This window comes from Eubalaena glacialis, chromosome 17 (genome assembly GCF_028564815.1).
Source record: "Eubalaena glacialis isolate mEubGla1 chromosome 17, mEubGla1.1.hap2.+ XY, whole genome shotgun sequence".
Taxonomy (NCBI): domain Eukaryota; kingdom Metazoa; phylum Chordata; class Mammalia; order Artiodactyla; family Balaenidae; genus Eubalaena; species Eubalaena glacialis.
Window position 1 is genome coordinate 13,149,498 of NC_083732.1, and position 17,830 is coordinate 13,167,327.

General features: G+C 36.7%; 1 protein-coding gene across 1 annotated transcript in view; it reads right to left on the minus strand.

Moving 5' to 3' along the window:
- Positions 1-17,830, minus strand: part of PPP1R42 (protein phosphatase 1 regulatory subunit 42) — a 40,184-nt gene that overhangs the window by 8,647 nt on the left and 13,707 nt on the right. The window contains exons 5-6 of the mRNA XM_061171999.1: positions 6,708-6,825; positions 4,683-4,814 (exon numbers count right to left, since the gene is read on the minus strand). Coding sequence (XP_061027982.1) covers positions 4,683-4,814; positions 6,708-6,825 — 250 coding nt within the window. The remainder of the gene's footprint in view (positions 1-4,682; positions 4,815-6,707; positions 6,826-17,830) is intronic.

Genomic DNA, 17,830 nt, shown 5'->3' on the forward strand with positions numbered 1-17,830 from the left:
CCCCCTCTTCTTGGCTTCCTAGACTGGAGTGCTTTCCATTTTAAATTATTAATGATTATCATGATAGCAACTACAACAAGGTATGAAATGATGCTTCTGTACTATATAACATTCTGTATGGCTTTTAAAAAAAATTGTGGTAGGAACACTTAACATGAAATCTATCCTGTTTATTTTTAAAGTGTACAATAAATACCTTATTGTTGACTCTAGGTACAACTTTGTACAGCAGACCTCTAGAGTTTATTCATCTTGCTTGACTGAAACTTTATGCCTGTTGATTAGTAACTCCCCGTTTCTCCCACCGCCCCCAGCCCTGGGCAGCCACCATTCCACTCTTTGATTCTATGAATTAGACTATTTTAGATACCTCATATATGTGGAATTATGCAATATTTGTCTTTCTGTGACTGGCTTATTTCATTCAGCATAATGTCCTCAAGGTTCATCCACATTGTTTCATATTACAGAATTTCCCTTTTTTTAAGGCTGAATAGTATTCCATTGTTTGTATATACCTTATTTTCTTTATCCATTCATCTGTCAGTGGACATTTAGGTTTCTGCATCTTGGCTATTGTGAATAGTACTGCAGTGAACAGAGGAGGGTTAACATGTCTTCAAGATCCTGATTTCAGTTCTTTTGGATAAATACTCAGAAGTGGGATTGCTGGATCATACGGTTATTCTATTTTAAAACATTGAGGCACTGCCATACTGTTTTTCACATTGGTTGCACCATTTTGCATTCCCACCGACAGTGTGCAAGGGTTCCAATTTTATCCATGTCCTCACCAACATTTTTTTTTTTTTTTGTCATTTGATAATAGCCATCCTGACAGGTATAAGGAAGTATCTCATTGTGTGTTTTTTTTTCTTTTAAACATTTATTTATTTATTTGGCTGTGCTGCGTCTTAGTTGCGGCATGCAGGATTTTTAGTTGCGGCATGCAGGATGTTTTTTTTAGTTGCAGCATGTGAACTCTTAGTTGCGGCACGTGGGATCTAGTTCCCTGACCAGTGATTGAACCCACACCCTCTGCATTGGGAGTACAAGAATCTTAGCCACTGGACCACCAGGGAAGTCCCATCATTGTGGTTTTGATTTGCCTTTCCCAGTTGATTAATGACATTGAGCATTTAAAAAATATACCTGTTGGCCATTTGTAGGTCTTCTTTGGAGATATGTCTATTGGAAATGCTGTTGGGAAAATGGCGCCAATTAACTTGCTTGACAAAGTGTTGCCACAAACCTTCAATTTGTATAAAATGCATTATCTGTGAAGCGCAATAAAGTAAAGCACAATAAAACAAGGTGTGCCTGAAATTTATTTATTTATTGAAATATAGTTGATGTACAATATCTTGCTAGCTTCAGGAGTACCACATAGTGATTTGACATTCGTATCATTGTGAAATGATGACCACCATAAGCCTAGTAACCATATATCCTCATACAAAGTTATTATAATATTGTTGACCGTATTCTTTGTGTTGTATATTACGTCCCTGTGGCTTATTCATTTTATAACTGGAGGTTTACCTCTTAATCCCCTTCACCTGTTTCACCCCGCTTCCCCAGCAACCACTGCTTCTCTGTTTCTATGAGTCTGTTTTTGTTTTGTTTTCTTTGTTTCATTTTTTAGATTCCACATATAAGTGAGATCATTCAGTGTTGGTCTTTCTCTTTCTGACTTATTTTACTTAGCATGATACCCTCTATATCCATCCATATTGTCACAAATGGTAAGATTTTATTTTTATTTTTAATAGCTGAGTAATATTCCATTGTATATTTCACAAATCTTCTTTATCCGTTCCTCTATTGATGGATACTTAGGTTGCTTCCATATCTTGGTTATTGTAAATAATGCTGCAATGGACATTGGTGTGTGTATATCTTTTTGAATTAATGTTTTTGTTTCCTTTGGGTAGATACCCAGAAGTGAAATTGCTAGATCATATGACAATTCTATTTTTAATTTTTTGAGGAACTTCCATACTGTTTACCATGATGGCTGCACCAATTTACAATCTCACTGACAGTGCACCAGGGTTCCCTTTTCTCCACATCCTTGCCAACACTTGTTATTTGTTGTCTTTTTGATAATTGCAATTCTGACAGGTGTAAGGTGGTATCTCATTGTGGTTTTGATTTGCATTTCCCTGATGATTAGTGATGTTGAGCATCTTTTCATGTGTCTCTTGACCATCTGTATGTCTTCTTTGGAAAAATGTCTATTCAGGTCCTCTGCCCATTTTTTAATTGGGTTATTTGTTTTTCTGATACTGAGCTGTATGAGTTCTTTGTGTATTTTGGATATTAACCCCTTATCAGTCCTATCATTTGCAATTTTCTTCTCCCATTCAGTAGGCTGTCTTTTCACTATGTTGGTAGTCTCCTTTGCTATGCAAAAGCTTTTGAGTTTGATGTAATCCCATTTGTTTGTTTTTGCTTTTGTTTCCCTTGCCTGAGGAGACAGATCCAAAAAAATATTGCTAAGACCAATGTCAAAGAGCTCACTGCCTATGTTTTCTTCTAGGAGTTTTATGGTTTCAGCTCTTACATTTAAGCCTTTAATCCATTTTGAGTTTATTTTTGTATATGGTGTGAGAAACTGGTCCAGTTTGATTCTTTTGCATGTAGTTGTCTAGTTTTCCTCACACCATTTAATGAAGAGGTTGTCTTTTCCCCATTGCATATTCTTGCCTCCTTTGTTGTAGATTAATTGGCTATATAGGCGTGGGTTTATTTCTGGTCTCTCTATTCTGTTCCATTGATCTGTCTATTTTTGTGCCAGTACCATACTGTTTTGATTACTGTAGCTTTGTAGTATACAGTAGTATACCCTTGAATGACACAGGTTTGAACTCCTCAAGTCCACTTTTATGTGGATTTTTTGCTATAGTATATACTACAGTATTACACGATCTGAGGTTGGTTGAATCCTTGGATGTGGAATGAAGGATATGGAGGGCTGACTGTAAAGTTACATGCAGATTTTTGACTTTGGGGAGGGTTGGCGCCCCTAACCTCCTCACTGTTCAAGGGTCAACTGTAGTTTGAAATCAGGGAGTGTGATCCCTATGGCTTTGTTCTTCTTTCTCAACATTGCTTTGGTGGTACTTTGGCATCTTTGGGGTAGTACTGAAAATATGCAAGTCCTTACCCTGAGTCTAGTTTTGCCCTTCACAGCCAGCCAGGTATAAGCAGAGGAGGAGAAATGCCTCCTGTCCATTTTATAGGTTTTAGATCTTGAGAAGTTCATATTGCCAACACAGTATAATCACTCATGTGAATACTGTCAGCTTAAAAAGTCCCATTCTTTGAAATAATGTTAACAGTTCATATTCAGGGGATACAATATGGCAAAATCATCAGAGCTTTCCATCTCTGCTTCTCTTCACCTCAACCTCCTTGTCCTAGAGTGATAGAGCTCCTAGGATATGCTATCTATGCATAAAGCCTCACTATACTCTTTTGGTTTCCGTTTCCCTATTCCCCTGGTCTCACCTTTTTCTGTGTCTCCATCCCCTGTTAGCTGTGGAACTAGAAGACCATTAGCATTCAAACACTGTCACAGAACAGAGCAAGGGGCTCATTTCAGCGTTGTGGACTATAGAATCTGTGAAGAGTGAATTCTAGGATACTTCCCAGTATGATAAAGATGATTATTACACATCATACTTAGCTACATTTAATTTCATTAGTTAGGCAGTGGAGGTTGGCGTGTCCTTGTAACACAACCTTAGGCATATTATAATCAAAATATTCAAATGTTGGGGTGTGTACTTAAGAAAGAGGACAGGCCACAGAGTATAGGGAACATATGTGGTTGTGATACATTTTTATTTTTTATCCTGATGAAAAATGTGATTTTTGCACTGTTGCTAAACAAATATACTTGTGAATTGTTTCACAAGTTACATAGCTGATTGTTGTTTCACCATTTACATAACTAGTGTCATGCACTTTTGCCAGATATAAAATTATACACTTTTCCCCACCCTCATGGCTCTCTGTTTATATAGCTGACATAGTTATACTCAATATGAACTATACATAGCTTTTTTCATATATGGTAACTACCATTTTCATATATAAACATTATAGGAAAAATTTCCTAGGAATTGTAAACAAGGAAAAAAAAAGCCCATAAAAAATCTAAACAAACCCCCCCTTTTTTTTTTGTTTATATATTTATATTTTATTTATTGAATCAGTGATAAATAGTAACAGCTACAATTGTGATCTAAAAATCAAACAAACTAGAATTAACATTGGGTACATTTCACCATATTTGTTCCATTTGCTTTACCTGAAATAGAAATAGTTTATATAAAAATTTATCTACTTTTAAATAAATGCACTCTTTTTCTTATTTTTTCATTGCTAGTTCATAACAACATTGTTTTTAAGACTTTTTGATATTGCAAAGCTTAAGTTTTAATTTTGTAACAAGGATTCTAATATTAATGTGAACACAAAATCTTAAAACACAATTTCAGAATTCAAAAGTTACAAATACTCTCCATTCCATTCTATAGTTATGTTCCCTGGAGCACTTATACACACATGCGTGTACCCACAAACCCCCCTTATTTCTGGTATTTTTTTTTTGCTGAGTAGAATATTCCCTTTGCTAGTAGAAGTGATTAACTAATGAATGACAGCCTACTTACTTATGTATGAGTTACTTATATCCTCGTTCTTACTGTTCCTTTTTTTGCTGATTTTCTTGGCATCTTTGGATGCTTTCCAATTCATCAGGAATTGTCTTTCCACATTTTTAATTTCTTTTCCATCAAGGAACTCTAGAGAAAATATATATGTTAAAAAATGTAGTATATAAATGCTATAAATGTTATGTATCAATACAGCATGAATATTATAAATACAATATATAAATATTATGTATACACATACAATATATATACCTCTGGTTTAGGACACATGAACAGCTACACGATAGGCTGAAATAAATTTATTTTTAAAATACCTTATTTACACAGCTTCTGTTTTTGTTGAGCTTTTATTTATTTTTAATTATTTTTTCTGATTTCAAAAAGAATATGTGCATATTATAAACAACTGAAACATGATGGAAAAAACATAAAAAGGCTCTGTAATTACTATCCATATCTCTCCTTCCCATCACTAACAAAGGTAATCATTATAAACAATTTGATGTATGGTCGCCCTTCTCGGATCATAAAGTATTTTAAAAAACAAAAACATCATATTCAACAAAAATTAAATATTATCTATTCATTTAAATAATTCTATGGTTATTCATAGGAAAAAGTAAAATATATTTTATGTTAATTTCAATAGGAAGTTTTATATATGTAATATGGTATTTTAAAAGTACATACATTAATAATGCTTATTATATCCTAAGATATAGGATATAATAGGAATAATCACATAGCTGGCCTCTTCGTTCTATGAAGTGAGATTTCAGCTATCTTTACATTTTGTTTTTTTAAAAAGTTTTGAAAATTGAGCATATTAAATTACACAAATAATTTTGTGTGTTGTAAGATTTGGAAAATTCAAAGAAATGGAGAAAACAAAACATTGCCTGTATTCCACAACCGGAAATAATCACTGACAACCACGGATAACACTTTAGTATATTTCTTAGCATTGTTTTGTTTTCTAGGTGTGTATTGTGTGTATATGTATGTATTATATAAAAATGGAATTCTCTATTTATACAGTATCACATCTTACGTTTTAATATTGTATTGTGAGCATTTTACCACGTCTTTCTTTAAACACGATTTTTAATGACTGATAGTATTCCAAGTACAAATATACGAGTAATTTACCTTTAAAAATATACATGACTGTTCTTCCTGTGTATTCTCTGTTTCCTACTCTTGGCTGGTGGGGTAAAGGGTAGGTAAGGTGTGACTCTCACATACGTGTTTTGAAAGATCGTCTTGGATGTTTCTGATATACCCTCTGTCATCCCCTCTTTCCCCCAAGAGAACCACTGTACTAGCATTATGATTAACCAAGGTTTACTATAGCTATGAGCTTTGTAGTGGTTTTGCCATACGTTAGTTTTTATACTCAAGTACAGCATGTCATAGAAACATTCTCACAAATCTCCTCTGTGAGAGGGCAGTGCTTATCTCTCTGATGCTGTATAACTTGGTACCTATTGAAGAGCATTGGTCCATTTCCCCTTATATAGTGCAGATTCAGGAATGTTATTATTTGTACGGATCTCATAAAAGGACTCCCCACCTTCTCCCCTTTCAAATGAAAGGAACTCCTGTATGTTCTTAAGGTGCCATTTGGCAAGTGTCAAGCAATGAAAACCTTGATCAATTTTATCTACAGAACCAAGAGTCTCTCTGGATCTTCAGAGGATTTGTGCCAGTGAAAATTTGGCAAAAGGCCAGCAAGTTCTACACATTTATGACTAACCATTTTTGTTGGTAACAGCCACATTTTCTTTTTAAAGAAAGAGTGTCTGATGTCTTAATTAATTATTTCTGAACAGCAGATCTTTTTCATGTTTTATTTCTCAATTTTAACTTTTGCTTTTATTAAAATATCAAATTTAAAGTTGACCATTTTTGTAGATCCAGATGTCATATTCATATTTCTGAAGGCTTGCTGATAAATTAACTAAAGAGTTAACCACCTCTCTTTCTCTAAGAAAATCGTATTAATATAATATAAACATGTACCCAGTGATTTGGACACCAATATCAGTCTATCTCTATATTTCGGTTTGAGACAAACAGGATTTCTGTTTAGATCCATTTTCCGCAGCTTCATCAACTTGTTCAGTAAACACTCCAAATCCTATAATTAGAGAAGAAAAAAGCAAGACACAGGTATTTCATATTATCAATATTTCTTTCATGTCAGTTAACTGTTTTTAAAGGTAATTACTGTTTTCCATGGAGTTCTAGCTCAGTGCCAGGTACTTAGAAGGTTACAATAAATGTTTTTTTGATAAAATAGTCTATACTAATAATAGAGAGGACTAAAGATGAGGCAAAAAGTAAGGTCCTGAGTTGGGGGCCATAGAACTCTACTCTGTCACACTCCCTTAAATGGACCCAACCTGCAGCTCAGAAACCACTTTGCCTCTGGCTATCCATGCCACAGAAGATGCCCTGTTCTTAGTGGAGCTTATGGAAGTTTACAGATTAAGGCCATTATGGAGTAGTAAGTAAGCAGTCCATTGACATTGCAAGCAATATATATTGTTGCTTTTTCTTTTTAAAAATCTGTTAAAAAAATATCAAAGGGGAAAATAGGAGAAAAAAAAAACTTGTGTGCTTATCACCCAAAGATCACTTTTAATATGTTATGTATCCTTCTAGTTTTCTTTTTGAGCATAGGGATTTCCTTTTTAATTGTCATCATACTGTAGGTACAGTTTTGTTTTATGTACATCATAAACATTTGCATGTTCTAATAGCTTATAAGAAAATCAGCTTATTGATATTTAAAGGAATAATTAAGTTATTCCATGGTTGAAAATCCAAATAAATGTGAGAAAAACAGATTGATCGCCTTTAAGAACCAGCTGTCTCAGTTTGCCCTCTTCACCTCCTCTCTCTCCCTATTTGATTTTTTTTTCAATCCAGTATCACTGTCTCCAATGCCTTGTTTTTCTGTCATTCCTTTTCTTGCTTTCTCCCCTTCCTCATTTTTTATGTGTATATTTTACTTTACTATTTAAAAAAATAATTAATTAATTTATTTATTTTTGGCTGCGTTGGGTCTTTGTTGGTGTGCGCGGGCTTTCTCTAGTCGCGGCGAGCAGGGGCTACTCTTCGTTGCGGTGCGCGGGCTTCTCATTGCAGTGGCTTCTCTTATTGCAGAGCACAGGGTCTAGGCGTGTGGACTTGTAGTTGTGGCATGCGGGCTCAGTAGTTGTGGCTCGCAGGCTCTAGATCGCAGGCTCAGTAGTTGTGGCACACGGGCTTTGTTGCTCCACGGCATGTGGGATCCTCCTGGACCAGGGCTCGAACCCGTGTCCCCTGCATTGGCAGGCGATTCTTAACCACTGCGCCAGCAGGGAAGTCCCTTAGCTACTCTTTAATGGAAATGAAATACACTTTATACCTTATTTCTTATATCAATATATGCCCCAAACTTAATCTGTAAAGAATTACTCAAAACAAGTAATGGAAAAACTTTTTCTACTCTATAGCCCATGATTGATTTGTAAAAATTCAGTGGCCACAGGCAGAAAAAAAAAAAAAGGAAAAATACCTTCAGTAGGGCAACAACATTACTTTAAAGCAAATGTTTTGCTAATATTAATAATAAATACTGATAATAACTAATTCTGTGGAGAGCTTTCTGGTTTTCAGAGCACTGCTGTATATGTGATGTTGTACACATCCAGGAGGGTTGCATTTCTTTAGAATATGGGTATGAGGATTTCAAAGTTAATAAAAGTTCCAGAGGATAGCAGCAGGCAAACACCTATGATTCTTTTATCTGTTTTCCTCATGCCAAGACCAAACTTATCATAGGGTGTAAGGGAAAATTGGGAAATACAAATTATGGATTAATTCATACATATTCTTAATTGCAAAGCTGAAAGTAATTGATAATGCATTGCCTGGTATTTTTATTTCCCATAGCATTTCCTCACCTTCAAAACTTGATACCATTCAGCTTTGTATATCCATTTAATTTAACTATTTGTACCTTCCATCTTATTCTTTGCTTGATCCATGTTTACTGTTGCTTAGATATTTCATTTTTCCATTTTTGGAAATTTTTCTTATGATAAGACTGCATTTACTCTTTAGGTTTTAGAAAATATTTTTTTTCTTACTATGAAGCTTTGACAGCAGTTCCCTTCTATATATTAAAAATCCTTCCCAAACTTTCATATCCAGGAGGTAACAAATATGGAACATCCAGATATGTGCCTGCATCTACATGAAGAAATGCTGTCTTTTGGGGAATAATTAGAAGAACAGTCAGATGTCCAGAACCCACTGCAGAGCACTTTAATCTTGCTGAGACCAATGTCTTCGTATATAAAATGGTGTCTCGAGTTCTGCCTACTTCATTATTCATCAGATATTTATTGAGTCATGGGCTAAGTTCTGTGCTAGACTCTAATGTATTCAAATAAATAATTTATATGAAAAATACAAGGACTTGTTTTAAAAATATACAGGCAACCCTAAACTTTCTGACATTGCTTCTTACTATTTGACCTTAGGCAAGTCTGTATCCTCATTTATAAAGTAAGGATAATTAGGATTAGTTGTTGTGGGATATAAAGTGCGTGGAACAAAGCAGGTAAAGAATAAATGTGTTAATTCTCTTCCTCTTTGCCTGCTCTGCCACCCCTCAGCTAATTCCCTTTCTCTTAATTTTGGTCAACAGAGAGCAAAAATTGTTGTAAGGGAGAATAAGCTTCTGATCCACTGACAAGTAATTGACTTCGTAAAAGAAAGCTCTCTTCAGAAGTTGTAACTTCATCCTTCAGTCCTGGGCCCCGGATTATGCCCTCTTCACAGCATTTGTTCCACAGCTTTTGATACAGCCATAATTATTTTATGTGAGAGTTTCACTGTATTTCTCTTAGTTTAAAAAGCTCTAAGGATGGAATTGTGCATTGCATCTTTGTACATCGTTGAATATGATGCCCATCATCCAAAAGTTAATAATAGCAATAAGAGAACTTTGAATTTATATAGATAAAAAGAATCCTGTAGATTTTTGTTAATTGTTCCTCACTTGATAAATGACCCTCAACATACTCCTTCCAGTGTATGTTTATTTAAGACTAAACTAATCCTGTGCTGCAATATGATTACCCTTTGGATACGCTCTGGTTGTTCATTGCCTTCCTGTCTTTAATAAAATGCTTTCACTTTCCTGCCCTTCAGTAAGTTACTAAAGGGAGCAGACACTTTTCTGGACAGCCTCTGTATGATAAATGATCATGTCACGCTATCATTTAGAGGAGTGCTGCAAAATACTAAGGAGCCAATTCTATTTCCCATGCAGGGCTGGTGCCTCAGCTCCTGTATAGGAGCCTGCTGCACTGGCAGTGCTCTCTCTACAATTAATGATGGCCGCTGATGAACCTGTATTGGACCAGAGTGCTCCAATCTTTATCGGAAACGTCTAGCCCAACTGTCCTAACTAAATCTAAAGACAGCCATTTGTCATCCCCCTGACTGCCTGTCATCATCTGCCTGGGAAAATCTATAATTTTTGGCTTGTTCCTGACTAAACTGTGGAGTGAATAAATTTATCTTTGGGTTACTCTGCTTGTCAGGATCAATATTGAGCAGAGGTTGAATAAATTAGAAACTGGAAAAACGTGACAGGCCGTAGTGGTTTGTTCGTTTGTGTCTTATAAATCGAATATTTAGTTTATTTAAGAGGCAAGCATGTCAAATTTTTGATTTCCACCATTCATTCTAAGATGCTTTACCTCATGATAAATGGTCATCAGAAAACCAATGAAGTAAATCACTGATATATCTGACTGTGAGATGAACTTTTCAGATCATTTTATTGATTTAGCAAACTTTGCAGAAATAAAAACTGTAGGTAAAGATTAAAATTTTTTTTCTTTCAAGTTTTTATACATTTTTGCAACCATGATATTTGACTTAATAGTGTCAGCAAGATATATAATGTTGGCCCTAGAAAAGTTCATGGCTCATCAAGCTACTTGCAGAACTCCAAGTTTTATTATAAATAGTTATTAAAGAATTTAATATTTTAATACATTGCTGCATGCTTATTTAAAGGAGTTACAGAAAAAAATGGAAAGAAATGTTAATCAAAAGTATATCATTTAAACTAGAGCCCTAGAGTTAAAGAAGGGAGTTTCTAAAGTATGGAGTATTATTTGACTTAAAGCCTTTTTTTCTCCTCCTCAGTGATTGGTTTTGCCACCAGTTTTATTGGGGAGAACTGGGTCATCAAGCACAGAGTTTTCTCAGTTATCTGCCTTTGGTCTCACACTTCCTCTTCCATTCTTCTTTCCGATTTTTATTAACAAAGGAAAAGTCCCACCTCTTTCCCCAAATTAATCAGTTCTCTCGATCCCTTCCCCTCTCCACAGGCCTCCTCCTCTTGGGATCATCTTTCTCTTGCATTTCCATTTCCAGTCTATCCCTCACCTCTGGCTTTTATCCTTTTACGTACCATCACTACACTTCTTGAAAGAGTAGTCCAGACCAGTTCTTCTCAAACTTTTATGTCCTTACAAATCACCTAGAGATCTTGTTTAAATGCAGGTTCTGATTTATTAGGTCTGGGGCAGAAGCTGAGACTCTGCATTTCTGATGCTGATGCTGCTGGTTCGACCACATTTGGAGTTATAAGAGTCTAGGTCACTGCTTCTGCTTCCTCAGTCACTGGGCACTCCTGCAGCCTGGTGCTTTTGGTCAGGCACTGCTAACATTATCCTTGAGCCACACATCGACAATTTCGGACTCTTTTTTTTTTTTTTTGGCCGCACCGCACTGCACGTGGGATCTTAGTTCCCTGACCAGATATTGACCCAGCACACCCTGCATTGGGAGTGTGGAGTTTTAACCACTGGAGCACCAGGGAACTCCCCGGACTTTCTTAGTCTCAATTCTTTGGAGAAACTTACCCTACTGACCGCACCCTTTATGACTTTTCTTGCAAGCTCCCTGGACCCTGCATGAATCTTTGACCCCACAAATAACAAACCTCTGACCCTAGAAATCCCCAGTATATAAACAGGCTGCTTCCTAAAAGTTGCTTTTGAGAATGGAGAACACATCTTGTTAAAAAAAAAACAGTGCTATGGCTGGTGGACTGTTGCCTGAATCAGCCCATAAAAATATTTAGTCAAGAAAAAGCCCAAAGAATATCTGTGCAGTGATAGTGCAATAAAACCTCCCTGTAATTTACCACCATGTTTCCCCAGCACTGGAGCACCCTTTGGGGACAGGAGCAGGTGTCCCTGCAGCAGACCATCAGGGATCAGTTCTCTTGCGTCCTTTTCCATAATCTACATTTATTCCTTTCAAACAGTGTTTTTCTTCCATGGACCACAGAAGAATGTAAAGGCATGGTTAGAAAAACTTTTTTCTCCTGTAACCCACCACCTTCTCCATTTATAAGCAGACCCTTTACAGAAAAAGAATGGCCAGATTGATGGAAATAGTAAAACATCTATTACACCAAGGAAGGAAGGGTCATCAGTATGTGAGAGGAAGAACCAGATTTTGTGGGAAGCCACATTGAGCATTTTATCATACACTGTCTCCTCCCCTATCTAGGCAATCTCATCCATGATGACAGTTTCAGTGGCCAGTTAACCAATATGCTGAAGACTCCCACATTCTTCTCTCCACTGAGCTCTGGCGTCATATAACCAATTGTCTTACTGATATTTTCTCTAGAGCAGTTCAAAGACACCTCAGATTCTATATGACCAAAACTCATGATCTCTCTCTCCCCTAAACCTGACTCTTGAGTTCCCTATTTTCCATTGTTCAAGGCAAGGCTATGGAACCATTCTTGACCTCTCCCTCTTCCACACTCCCTATATCCAACTCACCATCAAGTCTTGTCCACTTTACTTCCTAAACAGATTTCCAGTCTGTCCACTCACTTCATTTTTACCTGTTCAAGTTTCCACCATCTCACACTTCCTAACCAGCCTGGCCTCTTTCAGTCTATTCTCCACACTGTATCCACACTGATCTTTTTAAAATGCTAATCTATAATTACATCACCCCTGGCTTAAATACCTTCAGTGGCTCCCTACTGTTCTTGGATAAAGACAAAACTCTCTATCGTGGCCTATGCAGCTCATCTGCCCACCAGCCTCTATTTGCCCTATGCTCCATCTTTACTGTCTCTGCTTCCCTTTCCTCATCTTTGTCATACTCTTACCTGCCCCAGGGCCTTTGCACATGTTATTCTCTTTACCTGGTAAGCCCTCCTGTTCTCTCAGAGGTCAGCTCAGCAATACCTTCCTAAGGGAAGCCTTCACTGGGCTCCCTAAGGCAAATCCCCCAGTTATAGGCTCTCAGAGCAACATACTTCTCCTTTGTTGCACTTGCCACGGATGCAATTTTACTTTTGTTTTTGGGTAATTACGTGCTTAACGTTTCTCTTCCTCTCAATGCTGAGAGCTCTTTGAGTCCAGGGACTGTATCTGTTTTTTGCTCACTATTGTCTCCCCCATTGTCTAGCAAGTGCTGCCACATGGTAGGTGTTTTGAATGAATGAAGAAGAAGAAATAATGAATGCATGCATGATTGAATGGTTTAGAAGCAGGACAAGAATTTTAAACAAGAAATTATATGGAACTGTTTTGAAAAGTTTGCTGATTAGAAGTGCTGCAGACATAGAGAAAGAGAGAGGAAAGACAGGATTTATCTTCTGTTTTTTCCTCTACTCCTTTGCCACTCTCACTTTCTCCTCCCCCACCCCAAGTCTCTGCCCTGGACTTTGGACTAGGGAATAGGCGAGATGATGGCAGGGTTAGAGGATCTTGGGGGAAGGAGTCCTTGGCAGCTGTGAGTCAGTAGAAGTGAGAAGGGAATGAAATCCCAAACAGCCGGAAGGACAGAAGCCACTTGGCCCAGCTTCTTCCAGGTCCTCATGCAACCATCCTAAGGGATCATTATTTTTTTCATTTTTTTCTTTTTTCATGTATTTTCTGTAGATGCATATGAGGAACCTACAATGTCCATTTAAAGGCAGCTGGTCTAAGTGCTAAAAACCTTTGGTAATTATAGTGGTTTTGTTGGAATTCTCTAATGACGTCCACTTCTTTTTCCCCATGGCACAAAGCTGTCTGTTGTTGAAGACTCTTAGTTAGGATGGATGTCAGCGACTTTATGTATGGCACATTGAGCTTTCTCTCCCATGGCGCAGGGTTTGATGTCAGCAGCTTTTGGGCAACTTCAATCAATGAGTATAAAGAATGGAAAAATTAAATCCAAAAAATGGAGATGCTGATCCCAGGAATATATACAGAGAAATAAGTTAATATTCTGATGCTAACATTCATGTCCTTTGACTAAGCCTTCAGAGGATGATTTAAAATGGACCAAAAAAGCACATTTCAAACGACCCGTAGGCAAGTCTATATTCAGGCTTCCAAGAAGCTGTGTCTAGGCATTCTTAATTGCTTGTGTCTTCTTGCTGGAAGTAAAAGAACTTCAGATTTCATCCTCACTCCCTGAATATCTTTTCTCTATGGGAGGGAAAAGCAACTTTTGGTGTATCCCAGCCTCCGGAACTTGCTAAATGGTTTGCATTCCTTCCCCAGATAGTTGAATATTTTAAATTGTTCTTGTATTCATTCATTTTATAAACATATAGTAGGTGTCTACTATGTGCCAGGCACTGGGCTAAGCTCTAGGGAATCCTGAAATCAACAGAAATTCCTTGCTCTTAAAGGCTCTCAGTCTAATGGGGGATATGGTGATATACAATAACAATGAAATTAACCATTTGTTCCTTACCAGCCATTCACTGTTTTTTAAATTATGTTCTTTTTTTTAATCAAAGCAATACAATCAACACAGTTAAAGAATCAAATAAGACCATAGGGTTTATAACAAAATGTAAAGAGTACCTTTGGGCTTAAAACAAAACCACATTCAACTTCTTCAGCTATTTCTTTCTTTCTTTTTTTTTTTTAAAACATACATTTTATTTATTTATTTTTTAAAGATTTATTTATTTATTTTTGGCTGCATCAGGTCTTAGCTACAGCAGGCGGGATCTTCGCTGAGGCATGCGGGATCTTTCGTTGCGGCACGTGGGCTTCTCTCTAGTCATGGTGTGCGCTTTTTCTTTTCTCTAGTTGTGGCGTGCAGGCTCCAGGGCGCGTGGGCTCTGTAGTTGTGGCGTGCGGGTTCCAGAGCCCATGGGCTCTGTAGTTTGCGGCATGCAGGGTCTCTAGTTGAGACGCACGAGCTCAGTAGTTGTGGCGGGCAGGCTTAGTTGCCTCACGGAATGTGGGATCTTAGTCCCCAACCAGGGATCAAACCCACGTTCCCTGCATTGGAAGGCGGATTCTTTACACTGGACCACCAGGGAAGTCCCACTTCAGCTATTTCTATGCACACTTACCTCCACATTGCTAAATAACAACTGCTATTTATTGATTTTTAAATCTTAGTTATTTACTGAATTCCTACTATGGAAGATGATGATTTAGTTTTCATAAGTATTACTCCAACCCCTACGACTCTTCCCTTCCTCCATCCTGTCAACAGAGTCATACTTAAATTAATAAGATTAATATCCATTGACCATATTACTAAGATCACTTAAGTATTATTCAGAGCTAAACCACATAATGCACAATGGTTGCTTCTTATTTTCCCTAGAGTTAAAAATTGGTTGGTTATTTATTTGCTTAGTTTTCTATGTATTTATCACCAATTCAGCCTGAGGCAACCTGGGCTAGTAGATGTTTTCCTAGGACATTCCTTCACTTCAAATTCCCTTCAGATTCTTTCTGGGAATTTCCTTAACCTTTCTTCTGTTTCCTAGATCCCATGTCTTCCCTTTTCCTATTTTCCTCTCCTGTTTAGGTGGAACACATTTTCCAAGAACTGCCTAAAAAACGTATGTGGGACATAAATTTTTTTGAAACCTTGCATTTTTAAAATGTTTCATACCTCCATAACTGCTTGAAAAATTGACTGAGTATATAATTCTAGATTGAGAATACTTTTAACTCAAAAATTTGAAGACATTATTCTACTGTCTTCCAGATTGAAAAGTCTGATAATTCTGATTCCATTTTGATTTCTGATTCTTTGTCTTATGATCCTCTTTTCCTCTGTAGAAGCCTTTAGGAACTCTTTACTCCCGGTGTTCTAAAAACTTTTAAGGATAGACCTGGGTGTGGGTTAGTTTTCATCCACTGTGCTGGCATTTGGGAGACTGTTTCAATCTGGAAACTCATGTCCTTTGGTTCTGGAGACTTTTTCTAATATTAAAATTAACTATTGAATTATAATTTACATATAACAAAATACATTTATTTGAATGACCAAACCATGTACATCCATACAATGACCACCATAATCAAGAAAGAACATTTTTGGACTTCCCTGGTGGCGCAGTGATTAAGAATCCACCTGCCAATGCAGGGGACACGGATTCGAGCCCTGGCCTGGGAAGATCCCACATGCCGCGGAACAACTAAGCCCATGCACCACAACTACTGAGCCTGCCCTCTAGAGCCCGCGAGCCACAACTACTGAGCCCGCGTGCCACAACTACTGAAGCTCGCGTGCCTAGAGCCCATGCTCCGCAACAAGAGAAGCCACGACAATGAGAAGTCCGTGCACTGCAACGAAGAGTAGCCCCCACTTGCCGCAACTAGAGAAAGCCCACACACAGCAACGAAGACCCAACACAGCCAAAAATAAAAACAAATAAAAAATAAAAAAAAAAAAAAGAACATTTTCAGCATCCCAAAAGATTCACTTATGGCCCTTTCCAGTCAGCCTCTTACCATTCCCATCAGGCAGCCATTGATCTGCTGCTACTATATACATTTGTTTTCACTTTTCAAGAGTTTCATATAAATGGGGTCATACTGCATGTACTCTTTTTCTTGTCTGGCTTATTTCACTCAGTATAATTGGTTTTTTATCCATGTTGTCATGTGCATCAGTAGTTTATTCTTTTTATTGCTGAGTGATATCCCATTGTATGGAACACAGTTTGTTTCTCCATTCCCATTTGAGGAAGATTTGGTTGTTTCCAAAATTACAAATAAAGTTACTATAAATATTTGCATACAGGTATTTGTGTGAACATAGGTTTTCATTTCACTTGGGTAAATACCTAAGAATGGGATTGCTGAGTCATATGGTAAATGCATTTTTAACTTTATAAGAAACTGTTAAACTGTTTTCCAAGAAGGTTGTACCATTTTACATTTTCCTCAGCAGTGAATGAGGGTTCCAGTTGCTCCACATCCTCATCCAAAATTGATACTGCCAGTCTCTTTATTTTTAGCCATTCTAGTGGGTCTGTAGTGGTATCACATCTTTGTTTTAATTTGTATTTCCCTGATGAATAATGATACTGAGCATCTTTTTTTTGTTTATTGACCATTAGTATATGCACTTTTGTAAGTTTTTGTTGAAATCTTTAGCCCATTTTTAATGTGTTGCTTGTCTTCTTACTATAGAGTTGTAAGAGTTTTTAAAAATATATTTTGGATAAAAATTGTTTGTCAGGTACATGATAGATAATATTTTCTCTCTATGGTTCACTGTTTCATTAATAATGTCTTTCAAAAAGCAAGTTTTAAATTTTGATGAAGTCCAGTTTATCAATTTTTTATAGGTCATGTTTTTTGTGTTCTTTTAAAGAACTCAAATGTATGTTTTTTTTCTAGAACTTTTATTTAGCAGTTAAATTTGGATATGATATATTTTGAGTAGGTTTTTGTATATGGTATGAAGGGTGAAGGCTCACTATTTGGATGTCCAGTTGTTCCACCAGCATTTGTTGAAAAGATTATCCTTCCCTCATTGAATTATCTTAGAACCTCTGTAAAAAAAAAAATCAGTTGAACATAGGTATAGATTTATTTATAAAGTCTTTAATTTGTTTCCTTGATCTCTGTATCCATCCTATGCCAGTACCACACTGTCTTGATTATTATAATGTTAAAGTCATAAAATCAGGTAGCATAAGTTCTCCAACATTAATTCTTTTTACCAATATTGTTTTGGTATTTTAGGTCCTTTGCATTATCATGTAAATTTTAGAATCAGCTTGTCAATTAAAAAAAAAATCTGCTGGGATTTTGACTGGGATTATGTTGAATGTATACATT